This window comes from Ceratotherium simum, chromosome 3 (genome assembly GCF_057802395.1).
Source record: "Ceratotherium simum simum isolate JZ-2026a chromosome 3, ASM5780239v1, whole genome shotgun sequence".
Lineage (NCBI taxonomy): Eukaryota > Metazoa > Chordata > Mammalia > Perissodactyla > Rhinocerotidae > Ceratotherium > Ceratotherium simum.
Genome location: NC_141902.1, coordinates 44,999,355 through 45,020,190, shown reverse-complemented (window position 1 = coordinate 45,020,190; position 20,836 = coordinate 44,999,355). Strand labels below are relative to the sequence as shown.

Sequence of the window (20,836 nt, the reverse complement as noted above, 5' to 3'; positions counted from 1 at the left end):
ACAATAATATGGAGAATGCCTCTTTCCATGTAGCCTCAGAAGTCATGTGTTTTCCGGATTTTGGATTTGTGCCAGTTAGGTGAAACTGGTGTATTAATGTAGTTGAGCATCTTTCCATATGTTTAAGGGCTGTTTGTATTTTTCTGTGAATTTGTTGGTCATATCCTTTGCCCATTTTTTGTATCTTGATCTATTCCCCTTTTTTGGGTACATTTTTTAATCAGTTGGATCAAGCTCTTATCAAATTTTTAAAATTTCTGGGAGCCTTTGGTCTGTAATATGAGTTGCAAATATTTTGCTAGGTTTTAATTTTGGTTTTTGACTTTGCTCATTATTATTGCCATGCACAAGTTTATTTTATGTTTTAAGTAGCATTAAGAAGTTTATTTTTATAAGTTGACTTTATTGTTGCTTTTTTTAATGGCTTCTGGGTTTTAAATTGTAGTTAGAAAAGCCTTGTCTCTGTTCCAAGGTTATAAAGGAATTTGCCTGTTTTCCTCTGGTGTGTTTATGATCTTGTTTTTTTACATTTAAATCTTTATTCCATTTGGAGTTTGTCATGGTGGATGGTGTGAGATATGGGTCCTACTTTGTATTTTCCAGGTGGCTACCCAAATCTCCCAACACCATTTATTGAAAAGTCCACCTTGGGGGCTGGCCTGGTGGCGTAGTGGTTAAGTTCACGTGCTCTGCCTTGATGGCCCAGGCTTTGGATTCCAGGCGTGGACCTACGCACTGCTTATCAAGCCATGCTGTGGCAGGCATCCCACCTATAAACTAGAGGAAGATGGGCACAGATGTTAGCTCAGGGCCAATCTTCCTCAGCAAAAAGAAGGATTGGCCACAGATGTTAACTCAGGGCTAATCTTCCTCACCAAAAAAAAAAAAAAAAAAAAGTCCATCTCTTCACTGATTTGAGATAACCACGTTTATCACCTAATAAATTCCCATGTATATTGAAATCTATTTCTGGACTTTCTGTTTTGTTCTATTGGTCGTTGAATTAATGTATCATAGGGAAAATGGATTACTTTTATGATGTGGCATCTTTAGGCAAAGAACTGTACGTCTTCCTGTTTAAAGTTATCTTTTTGTGTTCTGCAGAAGTGTTATACAGTTTTCTGAAAATAAATTTATGCATATTCCTCATACGTCAATTCCTAGTAATTTTTTCTTTTGTTATATAAATGGGGTGTGGAAACGTAAATCTTTTAATATTAATTTTGTGCCAGTCATTTAAGAATCTTAATATATATTTGAATCTTAATATATATTTCTGCTTTGTGTTGTTCTGTATGCCCACCGTTTTTTTTGATGAGGAAGATTAACCCTAAGCTAACATCTGTTGCCAAAAAGACTGGCCCTGGACTAACATCCATGCCCATCTTCTTCCACTTTATATGTGGGATGCCTGGCACAGCATGCTGTATGCCCCCTTTTTATCAAAAAAACTCTTTCTCTTAGAAGAAATAAAAAAAATGAGCTCATTCATTCATTCCGGGAGATAATTGAAATACTTAACGTATTTGGTCCTCATGAACTTGGTTGGGACCATTAGTTTGGGGGTTTTAATTTAATCCTGGAGCTTTATGTCTCCAAGTGTAATAATCAAGTTGCATTTGTTTTTTAAAAAAATTTTTTTAGTGTTTGTAACAGCACTAATGCATATATACTAACTCTGGTTTACAATAGGGCTTACTTTTGATGTAATGCTGTTTGGAGGGCAGGTATGCATTTACTTTTTTGTGATAGTGACTGTACAAAGAAATGAGTTGTACTCAAGAATTATTCTCTTGCTTTTTATTCATCCCTATCGTGGGGCTTGATTATTAGTACTCATTTCAATGTTAATAATTTATGTGAGTTAAGTTGTTTCTTTAGTACCTGGACATTGTACATTGCATTTGTTTTACCATCCTTGAATGAGCTTCTTTTCATGAGCCGATTTTAAAAATGTTTTATGAAAATTTCTAAACAGACAGTAAAGTTGAAATAGTTTTACAAAGAATATTCATATAGCTACCAGCTTGATGCTGTCTAACATTTTACTGAAATTTGCTTCGTCACACATGTATTGTGTGATGTCCCTCTCTTTGTCCATGTTCATGAGCCTATTTTAAAATGAAGTAAATATTTAAAACCAGGAAACTGTTGGGTATCTGGAAAATTACCTAGTTTCTTAACAGGTGCTTATAGGTTATAGGAAGGAGCCCAGTGGTCACAGTGCATATTCTAAGGAAGAATTAAATTTGCTGTATGACTATCTTCTGGCCTATAGTTCTGCTGTACAGCCTACCTCCCAAAAGAGTATAAAAATTCTATTTCTTATCAGCAAGTCTTTTTAGACCAGTTGCTTAGCATGAGAGTTGCTAGGTGGCAGTCCAGGTCGTTGTGTGCATATTTTTGATTTCATAAAGCCTGTATACCAGCACCTTCTGTCCAGGTCTGTTTCTAAGTTGTGTTTATTGTTAGAATTTTTGGGTAACTCATAATGAAGATCATACTTTTCAAGTCTTCTAAGTGTCCTGGTTAAGATGGGTACTTAAGAGAGGGAACTTGAAATGTCTTAAGATTCTTAAAATGCTTAATGTGTTTTTTTCTTTTTTTTTTAAGTAGGATGCCTTTATTTTCTTTTTTGTGTGTGTGAGGAAGAGCAGCCCTGAGCTAACGTCCGATGCCAGTCCTCCTCTTTTTTTGCTGAGGAAGGTTGGCCCTGAGCTACCGTCCATGCCCATCTTCCTCCACTTCATATGGGACGCCGCCACAGCATGGCTTTGACAAGTGGTGCTTCGGTGCGCGCCCGGGATCTGAACCTGCGAACCCCGGGCCACCGAAGCAGAGTGCACACACTTAACTGCTTGCGCCACCGGGCCGGCCCCTGATGTGTTTTTTCTTGCCCTTATGACGATTGAACATTTTGCAGATTTCTTAACAGGATAATAATAATTGATGTGATTATGTTATTATTTATGTGAGTATGTTATACTTCAATAAAACATTTACTTAAAAATAATAAGACGTGTTTTTTCTTCTGGGGTTTACTTAGGTTGGATTCAGATGCCGAGGACATAGTACTTCCTCTGAAAGAAGACAGAATTTGCAAAAGCGACAAGATAATAAGCAGTTAAACCCCAGTCAATCTCATAGAGGCGACCCAAATTCTGAGTCTTTATATTTTGAGGTATTTTTTTCAAACTCTATTTGTAAACTTACAGCAAATGTTCCTATTAAGAAATTAATTTTCTTACATTATGATAAGTACTTTTTATGTCTTAACATGTGACTCTACTATTAGATTGTAAATTACTTAGAAGTATTGGTTGTATATAGTCTAACGTTAACTTTACTAATGCTTACTTTTATAAATTTTTGTCATGAGTATTCATTTTGAGATAATATGTAGAGGTAGAACTTGATTTTACATGGATTTCACCTAGTATGAAAATTTCTTCTTAATTTTTATTGTTGTTCAGTCTACTTGTCAAGTTTTTCAGATTTGAATAGTTCAATTTGGTTAATTTGTGTTGCTAGCCAAGAGAGTCTTGGAGAAGGAGGAAAAAAGGCTATTTTACTTTCTCTAACAGGCAGACAATTTATATTCTAATTGCAGTGTTTCTATCATTTCTTCATCTAAGTGGCTCTTGTCAGAGGCCTGTAAAGTAAGGTGCTCTGGATAATACGTTAAGGTGAATAAACACACTACCCTTCAGGAGGTTGCTGTGTAATAAGGAATATAGGTGTATACACGCACTATACTTGATTGAGTGTGGTTGGAGTGGAAAGGAGAGACAAGTCCCTTTGGGTTTGGGGCAGGGTAAGGATAACATTTTGAATAGATTTTAAAGAATGAGTAAAATTTGGTTGTGTCAAGATGGTGAGCAACATCCCAGGTAACTCATTTGAGTAACTCATTTTTGTTGGATCGTAGTTTCTATAAAATGGGTTAATAGATGGAGATTAAACTGGAAAACGTGCTTGAGGCCAGAGGCTAGAGATAACTAATATGTTAGATAAGCTTAGTAATCTATCTGCAGCACTTGAGAGTACATCTTAATTATCCTATCAAGAACAGTACATGTGGCAGATTTATTATTTGCACTTAAGCATAATATTGATTCCATTCTTACATTTAGTTAAAGATATTCGATAAAATTTTCTATGTTAAGGAGGATATTAGTTAAGAAATTACTTTGAGTAGGAAATATTTTTTTAGTTTTTATTTTTTAACTTTTGACGTTATTGACAGGTGTGTGTAGTAATGCAGGACAGGGAATATATTAGTGAAATTCATATTAAGCCATCTGTTTAAATGTTTTCCAGATTATCTGAAATGTGATAAAATCCTTTCTGAATTTCTTTTCAGTTACCTACCCATCTTAGGGTAGAATCAATAAAAATGGAATAGTAGATGCAGAAATCTGAAGGCTGGACATGTGTGGATATGCCCCTATCCTTGAATAATTAAATTAGCTGTTTTAGCATGGAGAAATGAGATTCTATTTTTAAGACTGACTTTAAATAGTTCAATATTAGAATTAAAAAAAAAAATTCTCCCCCATTTTTCATTACTCTTAAGCATTATAAAAAGTTTTTCTTGGGGCCAGCGTGGTGGCACACGCAGTTAAGTGCGCGCGCTCCACTGTGGCGGCCTGGGGTTCGCCGGTTCGGATCCCGGGCGCGCACTGATGCGCTGCTTGGCAAGCCATGCTGTGGTGGCGTCCCATATAAAGTGGAGGTAGATGGGCACGGATGTTAGTCCAGGGCCAGTCTTCCTCAGCAAAAAAAGAGGAGGATTGGCAGATGTTAGTACAGGGCTGATCTCCTCACAAAAAAAATAAATAAATAAAAACTAAAAGTTTTTCTTGAGTTTATTGCTTTGAACTCTGTTTTTACTTAAAATGTGAAATTATTTCAGGATGAAGATGGATTTCGAGAACTAAATGAGAATGGAAATGCTAAGGATGAGAATATTCAACAGAAACTTTCTTCAAAAGTAGTAAGTGACTCTTTTTAAAAAGATAAGTCAAATAGAACATGTTTTGAACTATGGCTATGATGTAAAGAAATATTATAGGTAAGTATAAAGACATGTGAGGCAGCGTGGTATAGAAGAAACATTGTATTTAGTACTTATCTTTAACATTTCTTTTCAGCATAGCCAGAACAAAGACACTTTCCTGTGAGATCCACAGTTCAATTACAGATAAGAAAATACCATTAATTAAGTGTCATAAAACATACAGTCCATACTGAAATTTCCCCAGTTGTTGCAAAACTTTACTTTGGAGTTATTTTATTTTGCTTTCAGTCCAGGATTCAGACAAGTATCACCTGTTGCATTAAGCTGTTTTGTCTCTATTATTTCCCAGTCTAGAATGGTTCTACCATCTCACTGTGCTCTTTTTGACATTGAATCTTTCGAAGGGTCTAGTCCATTTATACTGTAGAACGTCCTACCTTCTGCATTGTCTTTCTTTTTTGTTTTGTGAGGAAGATTAGCCCTGAGCTAACATCTGTTGCCAGTCCTCCTCTTTTTGCTGAGGAAGATTGGCCCTGGGCTGATGTCCGTGCCTGTCTTCCTCTACTTTATACGGGATGCCGCCACAGCATGGCTCGACAAGCGGTGCATCAGTGCACGCCTGGGATCCGAACTGGCGAACCCTGGGCTGCCGAAGCCAAGCGCGTGAACTTAACTGCTACGCCACTGGACCAGCCCCCTGGATTGTCTTTCGTTATGATTAGACTTTAGTGGAATCACTAACAAATGTTTTTCTCTGGTTATCATAGTTGGATGATTTACCTGAAAACTCACCAATCAACATAGTTCAGACTCCAATTCCCATTACAACCTCAGTTCCTAAACGTGCAAAAAGTCAGAAGAAGAAAGCTTTAGCAGCAGCTCTTGCCACAGCTCAAGAATATTCAGAAATAAGTATGGAGCAAAAAAAATTACAGGTACATTTTTATGTATAAATGTAATGGTTTATTTTTCTAGGTTTGAGGAGATGGACAGAGTGACAAATATAATCATCTTAAATTGCCACACTTTTGTACTATAACAAAAAGTAAATGTTTTCATGTTTACCTTGCAGGAAGCTTTATCAAAGGCAGCTGGAAAAAAGAATAAAACCCCTGTGCAGCTAGATTTGGGGGATATGTTAGCAGCTCTGGAAAAACAACAACAAGCAATGAAAGCACGGCAAATTACTAATACCAGACCTCTGTCATATACAGGTGATATCATTAGTCTGAGCAGTTTGCTATTTGGCTTTGGTAATATATTTTTATGTTGTTAGTCTAAATTTTATATATAAACCTAGAAAAAATCCAGAGTCTAACTACTCACCAGCTCCTCTCCTGTCACTCTAGTAGCCCCTCATCATTGTACTGCACTGTAGTAGCCTCCTGACAACTCCCTGCTTTCCCTCCCTCTATCCCTGGTCTATCTTAAAAGGAGTGATCTTTTTAAAATATAGGCTGGATTATATCACTCCACTGCTCAGAACCCTTCAGTAGCTCTTGATCTCACTTGGCGTGAAGTCAGAGTCCTGACTAAGGCCGTATCTTAGATGACCCTATTCCCTTTTTGCCCTCATCACCATTCTTTCCTGGCACACACTGCTGTAGCCACGTTAGCCCCCTCACTGTTCCACAGACACTCCCAACGTGCTCCTAGCTCAGTGTCTTTGTGCTTGCTATTTCATTTTCCTGGAACTCTCTTTCCTCAGTTATCGGTATAGTTTGTTCCCTCAGGTCCTTCAGGTCTCTGTTCAAATCTCAGTTGGTGTACATTTTGAACCAAGTATTTTTTTTCTTCTTCAAAAGAAAATCACAAGTAATTTGGCTTTGTACCTGTTAAATTATCCAATATACAACCAAATGGGAAACAGGAGTTTTGATCAAATTGTGTGTGTGTGTGTGTGTGTGTGAGAGAGAGTGAATGAGAATGAGAATGATCTGGCTTTTTACTGAAATAGTAATTTATATTTTAACAAACCTCATCAAATTTAGAGCTCAGCAGCTCTGAGGTGCTCCCTCATTTCTTTTCATAGTCTTTGTTTTAGAGGATGAGGAATAAGATGAAGGAAAGGGAAAGGCACCAACAAAAAGCACTGATGATGAAGAGGCAGAATTGAATTTTCTGTTTCTTCTGGTCCTATCTAAAAGGTCTGTTGTTTTACACAAAAAGCTAAGTAACAGTGTATAACTTCAATCCTGTGTGCAAAATGTTTAAACCTATGGCTAGGTACCCATCCATTATGAGCCTTAGCTTTGAATAACTATTAGTAAAAATAATATTGAGTCCATGCACAGCTTCAGAGTTCCGTGTCATTGAGAGGAGAGAGGCAGTGACATCTCACTCACTGTGAAGGGCTGTAGGGAAAGGAAGTGAGAGTTAGCGTGTTCTGGAGGCAGTGTGGCTTTGTGGCTGCCATCAGAGGCTCTGGGGTTGAGCTGCCTGAATTTGAGTCCTGTTCTTTCATGTATTTCCTTGGCAGGTTATTTAACCTTCCTGGTCACTTTCTGCACATTAAAATGGTGGCAATGATAGTACCTGCTTCAGGATTGTTTTGAGGATTAAATGAAATAATACATGTAAAGTGCTTAGAAGAGTGTCTGGGTTATAGTCATTCAATAAATGTTAACTAATTATTATGGAGAAGAGAGTGTTAACCTGTGATACTTTGTTCAAATGGCTTATTGTTACAACTTTGATTCGTTTAGCAAATGTTAATGTGTGCAAATGTAAAATATCTACCTGCAAAGCATGGTGTCAGGAACTGTTGGAATTACAGATCGGATTAAGATAGCCCTGTGGTCAAGAAGTTTATAATCTAGTCAGAGAGAAAGGCAAACACAAATAACTGATAAAAAGCAGCGCCTTAGGAAAGATACCAGCAAACTTTTATGAACTGGCAGAAGAGAGAGTGATTTATGTCAACAGGGAGGTATGGGGAAGATGTTATAAATGACCCATATATGGTAGCGTTTGGACTGGGCTTTGAAGGGGGAGTAGGATTCTTGAAAGATAGAAATGAAATTAACCTCTAACCTATCACCAGTGTGTAAATTGGACAGCGTTAAGGCATCAGCTTTCTCAGGAAGTTCAAGAAAAGGATGAGACTGTGGTAGAGATGAAAAAGGATTGTAAGGAATTGATAGGGTTTCTTTTTTTTTTTTTTAACTGATGGAATGTGGAAACGGGTCAAAGATGACTCCAAACTCTCGGACTTGGAGGATTGTGGTGGTGGTAAGGGCTAAGATGATACCAAATAAGATAGGGACCATGGAAAAAGAATTTTGTTGGAAAGAAAAGACCCTCTTGTATTTGAAATGCTAGTTAGGGAGATGCTGGTGGTTCCTATTTAACACATAGTTATGAGTGTACAGTTCAGTTTAGAAGTCAGGGAGTTTCAAACAGAGATAATTGTTGTAGTTGTGGAAATACGGCAGATTGTCAGGGGAAAGAAAATTAGGAAAATGATGTTCAGGGGTAAAGCCTTATAGAATGCTCAGATGTAAAGGACAAGAGGAAGAAGAACCAGAAAAATAGGTTTGAAAAAGAGTAAGAAAAATGGAATGGAATGTCATAGAAGGCGAGGATAGAATTTTGAGCAAGAGGGTATGATCTTTGGTACCAAATACTGAAAAAACTATTAATGGAGTGAAGACTCAAAATTCAGTTTGACAATTGCAAGGTAGTGTGTGATCTTGACAGGAGTAGTTTCAAGAGAGTGGGTAGGGCAAAGGCCAGATTGTAATGATTTGGGAAGTGATGATGAGAAAGCAGACTATTCAGAAGTTTATCAGGGAAATGATGGTACCTTAGCTTGAGGGGAGGCCAGTGGAGGGAAGAGTTTTGTTTGTTTACCTTTTTTTTTCTTTTTTTATACAGAGGAGATTTTAGCTTATTATTGGGAGTTAGGGAAAAGAGTCAAGGGGTAAGGAGGAACTTGAAAGATGCAAGGGAAAAAGAAGAGAGCAAGATCCTCGTGGAATTAATCCAGAGATGGGATTAAGAACAGAGGTGGTTGGTGAGCCTTGGACAGGAGTAAGGATGCCTGCTGCATCCTCTCAGGTGGCTTTATAAGTTTATATTAGAGAGTATCTTCTCAGGGAAGTGGCAGGAAAACTTCTCTGCTAGAGTGAGAAAATTGAGATTAGAAAGGTCTAGGACTTCTAAGGGATTGGGGGTAGCCACTGGGGAATGAGAGTATCAATCAGGCATAAAAGAATTGCTGAATAATACTGATAGTGCAGCTGAGGGGGAAAATCATCCTTCTTTATGGACAGATTGAAATGAGGAGAGGAGTGGAAGACTACATATCTTATATAAGGGTGATTCTTATGTAAGGCAGAGTCAGTAGGAATAAGGAGAGGTGCAGACTTTTGATACTTGAGAGGTAGAATCGTTCTGATTGAAGACCAGTTGCAAGCACGTGCCATGCGTGAGGGTTGCTGCAGTAGAGAAGAACTAACAATTTATTTATCCCTCTTTTGGACCATGAAATTAGTTAATTCCATTGGCTTTGTCTTCTTTATCTTATGGAGGCTAAAAAGATGGCTAAAAGCTGTATCTGAGGGACACTGCACGGCCATGTACTGCTCCTACTAATATGGTGTCTTTTTTCCCCATGAGAAGAGGAAGTTGTTGTTTTTGTAGATTCATCATTTAAAAATGTGAAAATATATGGAGTTGGCCATAATAGTAAAACTAATGTTCTTGTTTGTTTTTAGTGGTCACTGCAGCTTCTTTTCACACTAAAGACTCTACTAACAGAAAACCTTTAACCAAAAGTCAGCCCTGTTTGACATCCTTTAATTCTTTGGACATTGCTTCCTCTAAAACGAAAAAAGGAAAAGAGAAGGAAATTGCAAAACTAAAACGACCCACAGCACTTAAAAAGGTAAACCAAAATCTGGGGGTGTTTATTTTACAGGATAAATAGGGTTTAAATCTGTTTTGTAAAAGTAGTGACAGCGTTTTAGCCAGTAGATTATTGTGAAATGTTCATAGGCATCTTCACGATGAGTAGTTGACTTGAGGTTGGGGATGTCAGCAGCATCAGCATCATGATATCTTTCTGTGTTGAACAAGGCCCTGGAGAATGAATTCTTTCTATAAGGTTAAAAAAAAAAAGTTAAACATTTAACACCCAAAAACATTGGATGCTAGGAATCAGAAACCCTGGATTCTAGTACTAACTTCAGTGCTTTTTATGTAGTTTTAGGCAAATCTTTCTTACCTTCATCTTCCTCATCTATAAATCAGGAATAATTTTTGCTCTGCTTAACTCAGTATTGTTGTTAGGAGAAGCAGAATGAGATAATCCATGTCCAAGTAACTGAAAACTGCAAAATGTAAATCTAATGTAACTATATAACCTGGTTTCCAGACTTATTTTATCCGTTTTTGGGGAAATTCTTGTTTGTCAACCAGGATTTAAAGAATGAAGCAGATGTGGTTTGATAGCTGTAGTATTATATAGCATAATTGTCTCTGTTTAGAGTATAGTACTTCTTTCAACTACAGTTCTTAAAATTACATTTATCTTTTTGCCAATCAGTTTCTACATGGGCAAATAAACACATAGCCAACCAAAATCCTCATGTTCATTTTTACGTGAACTGCTATACCTGTGTAATAGTGAACATTTTAATCATTCAGTATGTACTTAAAGAGTGATCAGTAATTAAAGACTGGTAATGACTTTTAGGTTATTTTGAAAGAAAGAGAGGAAAAGAAGGGCCGGTTAACTGTGGACCACAATCTTTTGGGATCTGAGGAACCAGTAGAAATGCACTTAGATTTTATTGATGACTTGCAGCAGGAGATTGTTTCCCAGGAAGGTAAGATCATCCCTTTCCCCTTCTTCTTGTGGACTAGTGCAGAGTATTTTAAGATAGGTAAGCCATCCCTAGTTACACTCCTAATTGAAGGATGTGCTCCATATTTAATCTAAATTTTTTTTTGAGAGTGATTTATTTTGAAGATACTTCTGTAGGGAGATTGTTAAAAGGGGTTAGGGGTGGGTATTAAATAGTAGGTCTATGGCATTTTTGAAATATAAATCCTGGATTTGTTGTAAACCTTCATAAGGTTTACATAAGTTACAGAGATCTCCTCTGTAACTGTCACAGTTCTTTTAATTTCATTGTCTTTTATGTCCAGAACACTATTGGCTGTCTTTCTTCACAGGACTGTTTTTCATTGAGTTGGTTTTGTGGATTTTCTTTCTTGCTTTCATGGAATTAATACATATGCCACAATGAGTCGAGAATTGCAAAGCCTGTTGCAGTGCAGAGTCCCATTGATCAGTAAGATTCAGTTCCATACAGTAGCCAGCACATATGATTTCAGTTGGGACCTTAGCAAAACTGCAGATTGCTTCTAAAATTTATACTACTGTGGAAGAAACATTTTAAAAGAGACCTGGCTGTGTCCCTTTTTCTGCTGGTATATATTTATTCTTCAACTTTTTGCAACACATTTAAATCTCATTTAAGTAGCACTGTCCCATTGTGTTTAGAAAAATGAATTTACTTCTATGTATTGTTCAACTATGACATGTTTGGTTAGGATTCCCCTTTACTCTCAATTAAATATGATTGCCTTTGTATTTAGGTGTATCTCTCCATCCGTTCAGTCAGCAAGTGTTTATTGAACACCTACCATGTGTACTTTAGTTACTGGTGAGGGGATGGGAAGATCAGGAAATGTAATAAAGATATATAGTGGACTGGTCCTGCTACAGAAAGCTTACAGTCTGGGAGAGAGATAAGATATATGTGTAACTTCACTAGTTAATGGACTGGATATGCAAATATTAACTCATTTCCTGCGTTTAGCTGTTTAGGAAAGAAGCAATAACTGAAGGAGGCAGTCAAGTCAAGAGATGGCATCTAAAAATGTGGCTGCCTGAGCACAGAAGCAAAGGTCAAATGAGGGAGGAGCTGGGGTGGTGCCTGGAGAGTCAGGAGTGGTGTGGAGAGAATGGTGAGGTAGAATTCATCATTGCCAGCAGCCATGGGAATTTTTAGATAGTAAAAAACAGAAAATGATTTCTGAGAAATAGGTGGAAAATAGAGATGGAGGACATGAGTAATATCATCTGAAAGAGGTGCAGAAGTTGATACCTTTGTTCTTCCGTTTAAATCCTCTAGGGATATATGTTTTAGATAATTTGGTCTTCTCTCGTCGTCTCTGGAGACTTGTAGCTGTGCTCTATTTTTAAGAGTATATTTTAGTAGATAATAGAAGACTTCATTTTTATAGTGTAGGAGAAATGTTTATTTGTGATATGAACAATGCCCAACTTGTTAGCTGCTGGAGAATTTGGAAGTGATACAAAAGACAACTGCCATTCTAAATTGTGTTGATTAATGGAGAGCTTTTCAGCATTTGAGGTTTCTAAATTCTTGTCCCCGAACCCTATGTCTCCACAGATACTGGACTGAGCATGCCCAGTGATACTTCGCTCTCTCCAGCAAGTCAGAACTCTCCGTACTGTATGACACCTGTGTCACAAGGCTCTCCGGCTAGTTCCGGGATAGGCAGTCCAATGGCATCTTCGACAATAACCAAAATCCACAGCAAAAGATTTAGAGAGTAAGTTGTAGTCTCATTATTGGGGTTGAATAGTTTAAGTATCTTGATTATAGTTCTGAATATAATTTTGTCATTGTTACTCGGTGAGTTGAGTAGACAAAACACCAAAGATCTTTAAGTTCTTTGAGATTTTGTTTAATAGCTGGTTTTATTATATTTAAAGCGTTTGCCTTCCATCAGCTATCAGCGTTCATGTGCAAGAGGTTTGACAGTAAATATATTCTCTTTATATCAGATAGCATTTATACCCTGGAAATTTGGGCTCTTATATCTTGTGTATAAAATGCCATACTGTGAGGTTTTCCCTCTCCAAATGCTTTTGCTTTTTTGTTTATATTATTGGCCCTTCAGAAAATTTCTCTAACCAATTAATAACAAGTTTCTAAGACCTTATTACATGAAGTGAACGTATTACATAAAACTATTTGTTTTTAAGTAAATATTTCTAAGTTTTAAAATGCCCATCTATGAATAACCTTAAGCTAACAATTATTGCTGTGAAGGATTTTAGAATTTTAAACTGTGTGTAGGTGAATTAATTTTACCTTTAAAAATGACGTATGAAAGAATCCCAGGGTGAAAGTAAAATCTGTGTGATTCCAGACCGCATTGGTGTGTTCTATTCCTTTTCTTTATACTATTTCTATTGTTTTTGAGCAAATTCTTCTTGCCTAGATTTGGGAAGCTAATTAAATGTCAAATAACAGATGTGGAGCAAGTGAAGTACTTGGGGAATAAAATGTTATGTATGTATGAAATAAACAGCTTGAAAGATAAAAACAATTGAAGAAAATTGCATTTTTGATGTTCTTTTCTTTAATTACATTCTTTAATTTTGCATACTTTAACTATGATAGTTAATTTTTCCTCATTGTGTCCAGTTATATCTTCTGAGGTAGAGTCTCATAATTATTTAAACATTTTTCACATAAACATAAAAACAATTCCCCAAACAGAACATTTTTTTGCACTAAAGAAGGGCAGGCCTAGATTTTTCCACTACATTATGTAGTTTATAAGTGGATATTTGCTTGTCTGGTTATTCCTAGATTAGAAATTACACCAGTTCTCCTTAAGTGCCATGTGTGGTAGGGATGAGGGATGAGAACTAGGAAATTAGAGTCCAAGTTAACTTGGAGGACTTCCTTATCCCTGAAGTTAAGTGCTATAATGGCCTCATGCTTCCTTCCTTCCTGTTTTTTGCATTATAGCCATACATGATGTCACAAAGAGCCTCATTCAATTGCTTTGCCTGATACCAGGGCATGTGACTTTTATCTCTAGGCCTCTTGGTTTTTGGCCTCAATTTAATTGTTGATATTGAGTTCATCCTCCATAGCTGTAGATTTTTGGAGATAGAGGCCATCTTACCTAACTTCTTATTTTTATAGTTGAGGAAGCCAGTTCCCAGAGATTGTGACTTATCCACACATAGAGGATGAATTCTTTTTTTTTTTTTTTTTAATTTTATTGTGGTCACATTGGTTTATAACATTGTATAATTTTCATTGTATAAATACATCATGTTCACGACCCAAATACTGATTACAATCCATCACCACAACACATGTGCCTAATCATCCCTTTCGCCCAGAGGATAAATTCTTGGTATTAGGGCATTCAGTTAGCTTCTATGAAATTATATTTTTTTCCTACTAGAAGCATCTTTAGTATTCATTGGAGTGAAGTAACTTTGTATCTCCTTACCAAAAAAGTTAATTCTATTTTTATCTAGTAGTAGGCTAACATTTGATTTATATCCTTAGGAAATTAATAATTGGAAGTTTGGATAATACTTCTCTGAGGTTAATCTATCCTTTACATAAAAGCCAATCTGTTGTAATTCAAGAAGACTTCTATTTTTCTCATTGACGAGAGGATTTAAGAGGTTTTAAAGATTTGATTTTTTTATGAAAACCTCTTACTGGATGTGTTTTTTTCATATAGCAGTTTTACGGTGACAGAAAAATAAATTAGAATGGACTGACCTATTTTTGGTTTCCTTTACAGGTATTGTAATCAGGTTCTTTGTAAAGAGATTGATGAGTGTGTGACTCTTCTTCTCCAAGAGCTCGTCAGTTTCCAGGAACGCATCTACCAAAAGGATCCTGTCAGAGCAAAAGCGAGGAGACGGCTGGTTATGGGTCTAAGGGAGGTTACCAAACATATGAAGCTAAACAAGATCAAGTGTGTTATAATTTCTCCAAACTGTGAAAAAATCCAGTCAAAGGGTATGAACATTTTAGTTTTGAAGTGCTTTGATGTTTACTTAGTATAATTGTAGGATATACAGTGAATTTTAAAGTGGAAGCCACATGTCTTTCTTAGCAGATTTTAAGTATAAAACAAAATATTGAGCATGAGGAAAGAGAATGAAATCTTTCAGTACCTGAAATTAAGTAATAAAATTGAGATTGGATTGTAAAGAAAATTCTTATTGATGAACACTAAGTGAAGGATTTAAGTTGGGCCCACCAAGTGTCTCCTCTGTGGTAATCAGAGTGGGGACTAGTAAGAGGCATTTCTTTACCTCTGCAAGTATATTTTACTTTTTAGATTTTTTTTTTTTTTTCACTTTTTCTCCCCAAAGCCCCAGTATATAGTTGTATGTCATAGTTGCACATTCTTCTAGTTGCTGTATGTGGGACGCCCCCTCAGCATGGCCAGACAGGTGGTGTGTTGTTGCGCGCCCGGGATCCGAACCCAGGCCGCCAGTAGCGGAGCATGCGCACTTAACCGCTAAGCCACGGGGCCTGCCCTAACTTTTTAGATTTTTATATTGTCTTCCTTTGATGGCCCTTCTCTCTTAAAAAGAATTAGAAAGAAGGTAAAGGTCTCTGCTCTGCTTAAGGTGGAGGTGTGTCTGTCAGAAACCAGCAGTTACAAACAGAGGCTCTTGGTGAGCCAGCACGCAAGTACTTTGTACTGTGTCCTGCCCCCTATCTGTCCTGTTTCAGGGAGGAGCCACTTTGGGTGATTGGAGTAGACAGATGCCTGAAGTAGCAGTAGTAGGCATATTCTCCATAGGGAAGAAATACCAATAAAAACAGTAATGTGTGGTCTCTCTTGTCGCATGTGGCAGGTTGCTACTTGAGCTGAGAGACTGGAAAAAGGAGTCAGCCACTATTAACAATTTTAATTAATTTCCTTTTAATGTTTATTGATTTGAAATTTAACTCCTGCTATGCTAATCCCTTTGGAGAGACAAAAATACTGGCATTGAAGGGATTTGGAATTTAATTGGGGAGAAAGAAGATAGATACGTATATCCATATATAGCACAAATGCAAATAGGAGAATGTGTGGAGCAGCATAAGTGCCACAAACATTCATGGAGTCCTTTGCTGCTGTGTTGTATGCTTTGGCAGTTGGGTACTGAAATAGCTCCAATTAGGAAATAACTAAGTTAAAATCTCTGCATGTGTTGACTTTCTTAGGTGGCCTGGATGAGGCTCTCTATAATGTTATAGCCATGGCACGGGAACAAGAAATTCCTTTTGTGTTTGCCCTTGGAAGAAAAGCTCTAGGACGCTGTGTGAACAAGCTGGTTCCTGTTAGTGTAGTGGGAATCTTCAACTACTTTGGTGCTGAGGTAAGACTTTAGAAGACATACTTCCTCACTCCCCCCCCCACCACCCCCCTCAAATAGTACATTTTCTGTTGATACATGCCAGTGTTATGTTTCAGCACTGGAAGATGTAAGATGATGACTCTCCAAGAATGAGTGGAAAATTCTTGAGTGTTACATTTCCTTTTTTAGTGTTGAAAACATTTACAGAAGTTAATCCTACAACATTTTGAAAAGATTTTAGCTCTTTTTGCCACAGTGGTTTTTTCTTTTGAGTTCAACTATGTAGCCTGATAATTTGCTGGGTAAAGGTACCCGATATTATACAATGTAAAATAATTTTCTTCAATCTATATGTTGGGTATATTTTGTGCTACTAGGAGTCAAGAGAAATTTCCTCTACAAAGAAAATTCCTATACTAGTTGTCAGAATAATGCTGCACCCATGATACACCTTCATCTTCCTTTCACAATCTGATGATACAAAGCTTTGCCCATAGAAGCTGATAATGTAGAGGTTATTAATTTAAAGTAATGCTTATTAACTGATAATGTTTTAAGAATATTTTTTATGAAGTTGATTCTAAAGTATTTTGTGATACCACTGATGGACCATTTTCCCTCTTCTCAACCATACTATTTTTATTTGTTTATCTATTTATTTTATTTTTTTTGTTGAGGAAGATTGGCCCTGAGCTAACATCTATGCCAGTATTGCTCTGTTTTGTATGTGGGACACTGCCACAGCATGGCTTGATGAGTGGTGTGTAGGTCTGCGCTGGGATCCGAACTTGTGAACCCCAGGCCGCTGAAGCAGAGTGTGCGAACTTAACCACTACGCCACTGGGCTGGCCCCCATACTATTTTTATATATCTAAGTGTCTATCCTTTCCTATCCAGTCACCATGTTTGCACACCCCCATTCCCCTATCCATTCAATTTCTCTCCCACCACCCATGAAATTATCTAACTACCCACCTACTCTCTCTGAGTACATAATTAATATTTGTGTTCCCTCAGTAGCCCATGCTTTTCTCAGTTATGGATGTCACAACGCCTTGCTGTAGTTTATGTGTTTCTTCTCCTTTAACTGTGAATTCCTTGAGGGCAGGCCCCTTGTGTTTGTCTCCCTGACACCTTTCACATTACTTGAACGTGAGCAGGTGATAATTGTTTGTTTAATAAATTGTGTGGTAGATGTGTATCTGCCTTCTACATTAAACTGTATATGAGAATTTGGGTGATAAATACCTCTATGGGAAAGAAATGTCATATATAAGGACACCTAATAAAAATGTACTCCTTTTTTGTTCAATATAAGAGTTTATGGAATAGGAATGGATTAGGGTCAGGAAAAGTGGACATGTTTGTTTTTAATTGTATTGATTTCTTACTGAATTATATATGTTAGGTTATTTGTGTGGTTTTATATTATAAAAGGCTTGCCAGTTTTGTTTACACATTGTTTTACTTGCCCTCTACTGTTTCCAGGTAGGTAAGTTGTTTAAACCAAAATACACTCTTAAAATGGAGGTAAAGGAAATATTGATGTATTATCAAGTATATCGTTTCACAGTGATGTGGTAGTGCACCTAAGTTATTTTTACCATCTGGTAGTTTACTAACCTTTGACTTAAGCTTCCTATCTTTACCCAGTTCAAGGCTTTTATTCCCTGATAAGCTTCTCTCTTCAATTTTCTTTTCTTTTCTTATATTCTTTTATTTCCAATAATTTCTATGTTTGATTTATATTGTAAAACAAATGTTAATTTCAAAATCACGTATCCATATGGCTGTTTTCTTTTTGTTGGCTTCGCTTTAAAAGCGTGGTTTGTTAAACATTGCAAACAAATATTTGTGAAATCTGTTACATGTAACACATCGGAGCTGTTTTTAACAGAATTCATCCTCCCTCTTTTTAAAAAATAAATAAATCTTGAAAACATTTTGATACTATTACTAGTTAGCACCTACCCCTCTTCAAAAATCAGCACGCTTAGCAACAGCTTTTATTGTACCTGCTACTTTAAACAATTTAAACTGCAGCTGGGTAAAAAAAGCATGCTACTTTTGTTTTTCCTTCTTGAGTTTAATTTTCAGAGACATATTATTCCACAGCAATATGATACTTTTTGCCATGCTGTCATCTTGTTATGGTTTATACTTAAATGACAGTGCTTTGGTAAAAAGAAAAAAATTGTGCTGTACTTTTCCTCCCATTGTCTGAAAACATAATTTCATATATAAAATTAAACATATTCTTAAAAATGTGTCCAGATCGTGTTTACTGTCTGAAATTCTTTCCTTAATGTGTGGATGTGCTGCATTGTGATACTAAATCAAGACATTAACAGGAGTAGAGAAGGTTGTTGAATTAGGATGTAAGAACCACTAAAAGTCATTGTTGTATGATTGTCTTTCTGGTGACTGTGGACATCGTTAGACATCATAGTTATTGAAGTACAACTTTAATGCTGTATGAATTTTGCCATTTTGTTAACATGAGTATTTTCTGTCACCTACCATTTCATTGGAATTACGTATCCCATTCACGTTCATTTCTGTTTCATTGACAGAGGAACTACTGGTTATTTAGCTCCACATTCTACTTTCAGGCTCTTTGTTCTGTTTTCATAATCTGCCCTTTGTCCCAATATCTTTGGCTGGTCTGTCTTGTGATGAAGATTTTCATCATCGTCAAGGCCCCAGCTAGCCATATCATCACCAACTTCTTTTTGGTCTTCTTCAAGTTCTTCCTACAAGCAAACATTACTGGAAACTTTTAATTTCTGCAGAGACTGCCATCTTTTTCTACATCCTTGGACATTACCCTGCACACACTCATTCCCTTATATGCTAACCCATGTAAGATTCTTCACTGCTCCCCAAACAAGCCTTATGCTTTCTTGTGTCTATCCCTTTATTCATGGTTTTGCATGCTTGGCTAGGAATACCCTATCTCCATCCCTCAAAATTGTACTTGTTTTTCCAAGGCCTGTATTGGATGTCATCTTACTTTATGAATTTGTCACTGATGCCCAGCAGTTAGATTCGATGTCTCCTCCAAAAGCCACAACACTTTGTATGTCTCAAGGTATTTAAGGTATTGTACCTTGAATTATAACTGTCTCCTGTCTTCTTGGAGAAGCCACATGGAAGGTTCCTTGAGAGCAGAGTGGTGTTACAGTTGTCTTTATCCACTGTATTGCCAGATGCTGAAGGGTGCAGTTGTTGAATTGATAAACTGCAAGAACTTTATTTTTATTTTATTGAAGTCATATAGTTTATAACATTGTGAAATTTCAGTTGTACATTATTATTTGTCAGTGACCATATATATGTGCCCCTTTACCCCTTATGCCCCCCACCCGCTTCCCCTTTGGTAACCACTAACCTGTTCTCCTTACCCGTGTATTTATTTATCTTCCACATATGGGTGAAATCATACGGTGTTTGTCTTTCTCTGTCTGGCTTATTTTGCTTAACACAGTACCCTCAAGTTCCATCCATGTTGTTGCAAATGGGACGATTTTGTCTTTTTTTTATGGCTGAGTAGTGTTCCATTATGTATATATACCACATCTTCTTTATCTGTTCATCAGTCCATGGGCACTAGGGTTGCTTCCAAGTCTTGGCTATTGTGAATAATGCTGCAGTGAACATAGGGGTTGCATAAGTCTCTCTGAATTGTTGATTTCAAGTTCTTTGGATAAATATCCAGTAGTGAAATAGCTGGGTCGTATGGTATTTCTATTTTTAATTTTTTGAGAGATCTCCATACTGTTTTCCATAGTGGCTGCAGCAGTTTGCATTCCCACCAGCAGTGTATGAGGGTTCCCTTTTCTTCAGGTTCTCTTCAACATTTGTTGGTTTTTGTCTTGGTAGTTATAGCCATTCTAATAGGCATAAGGTGATATCTCATTGTAGTTTTGGTTTGCCTTTCCCTGATGATTAGTGATGTTGAACATCTTTTCATGTACCTGTTGGCCATCTGTATGTCTTCTTTGGGAAAATATCTGTTCATATCCTTTGCCCATTTTTTGATCTAGTTGTTTGTTTTTTGTTATTGAGTTGTATCAGTTTTTAATATATTTTGGAGATTAACCCCTTGTTGGATATAAGATTTGCAAATATTTTCTCCCAGCTGGTGGGTTGTCTTTTCGTTTTGTTCATGATTTCCTTTGCCTTGCAGAAGCTCTTTAGTCTGATGAAGTCCCACTTGTTTGTTTTTTCTTTTGTTTCCCTTGCCCAAGTAGACATGATATTTGAAAAGATCCTTCCAAGATGGATGTCAAAGAATGTACTGCCTGTATTTTCTTCTAGGAGTTTTATCGTTTCATGTCTTACCTTCAAGTCTTTAATCCATTTTGAGTTAATTTTTGTGTAAGGTGAAAGATAATGGTCTACTTTCATTCTTTTGCACGTGGCTGTCCAGTTTTCCCAACACCATTTATTAAAGAGACTTTCTTTTCTCCATTGTATGTTCTTGGCTCCTTTGTCAAAGAGTAGATGTGTGGTTTTATTTCTGGGCTTTCAATTCTGTTCCATTGATCTGTGCATCTGTTTTTGTACCAGTACCGTACTGTTCTGATTATTATAGCTTTGTAGTATATTTTGAAGTGCCGGGGTTGTGATGCTTCCAGGTTTGTTGTTTTTTC

General features: G+C 36.8%; 1 protein-coding gene across 3 annotated transcripts in view; it reads left to right on the top strand.

Annotated features, from left to right (window-relative positions):
• SECISBP2L (SECIS binding protein 2 like) overlaps positions 1 to 20,836 on the top strand; it is a 54,881-nt gene that overhangs the window by 21,565 nt on the left and 12,480 nt on the right. For all 3 annotated transcript variants that reach the window (XM_087426981.1, XM_004421554.2, XM_087427000.1), the window contains 9 exons: positions 3,047 to 3,181; positions 4,916 to 4,996; positions 5,788 to 5,955; positions 6,093 to 6,234; positions 9,739 to 9,908; positions 10,719 to 10,851; positions 12,448 to 12,610; positions 14,621 to 14,841; positions 16,048 to 16,202. In XM_087426981.1, coding sequence (XP_087283107.1) covers positions 3,047 to 3,181; positions 4,916 to 4,996; positions 5,788 to 5,955; positions 6,093 to 6,234; positions 9,739 to 9,908; positions 10,719 to 10,851; positions 12,448 to 12,610; positions 14,621 to 14,841; positions 16,048 to 16,202 — 1,368 coding nt within the window. The remainder of the gene's footprint in view (positions 1 to 3,046; positions 3,182 to 4,915; positions 4,997 to 5,787; positions 5,956 to 6,092; positions 6,235 to 9,738; positions 9,909 to 10,718; positions 10,852 to 12,447; positions 12,611 to 14,620; positions 14,842 to 16,047; positions 16,203 to 20,836) is intronic.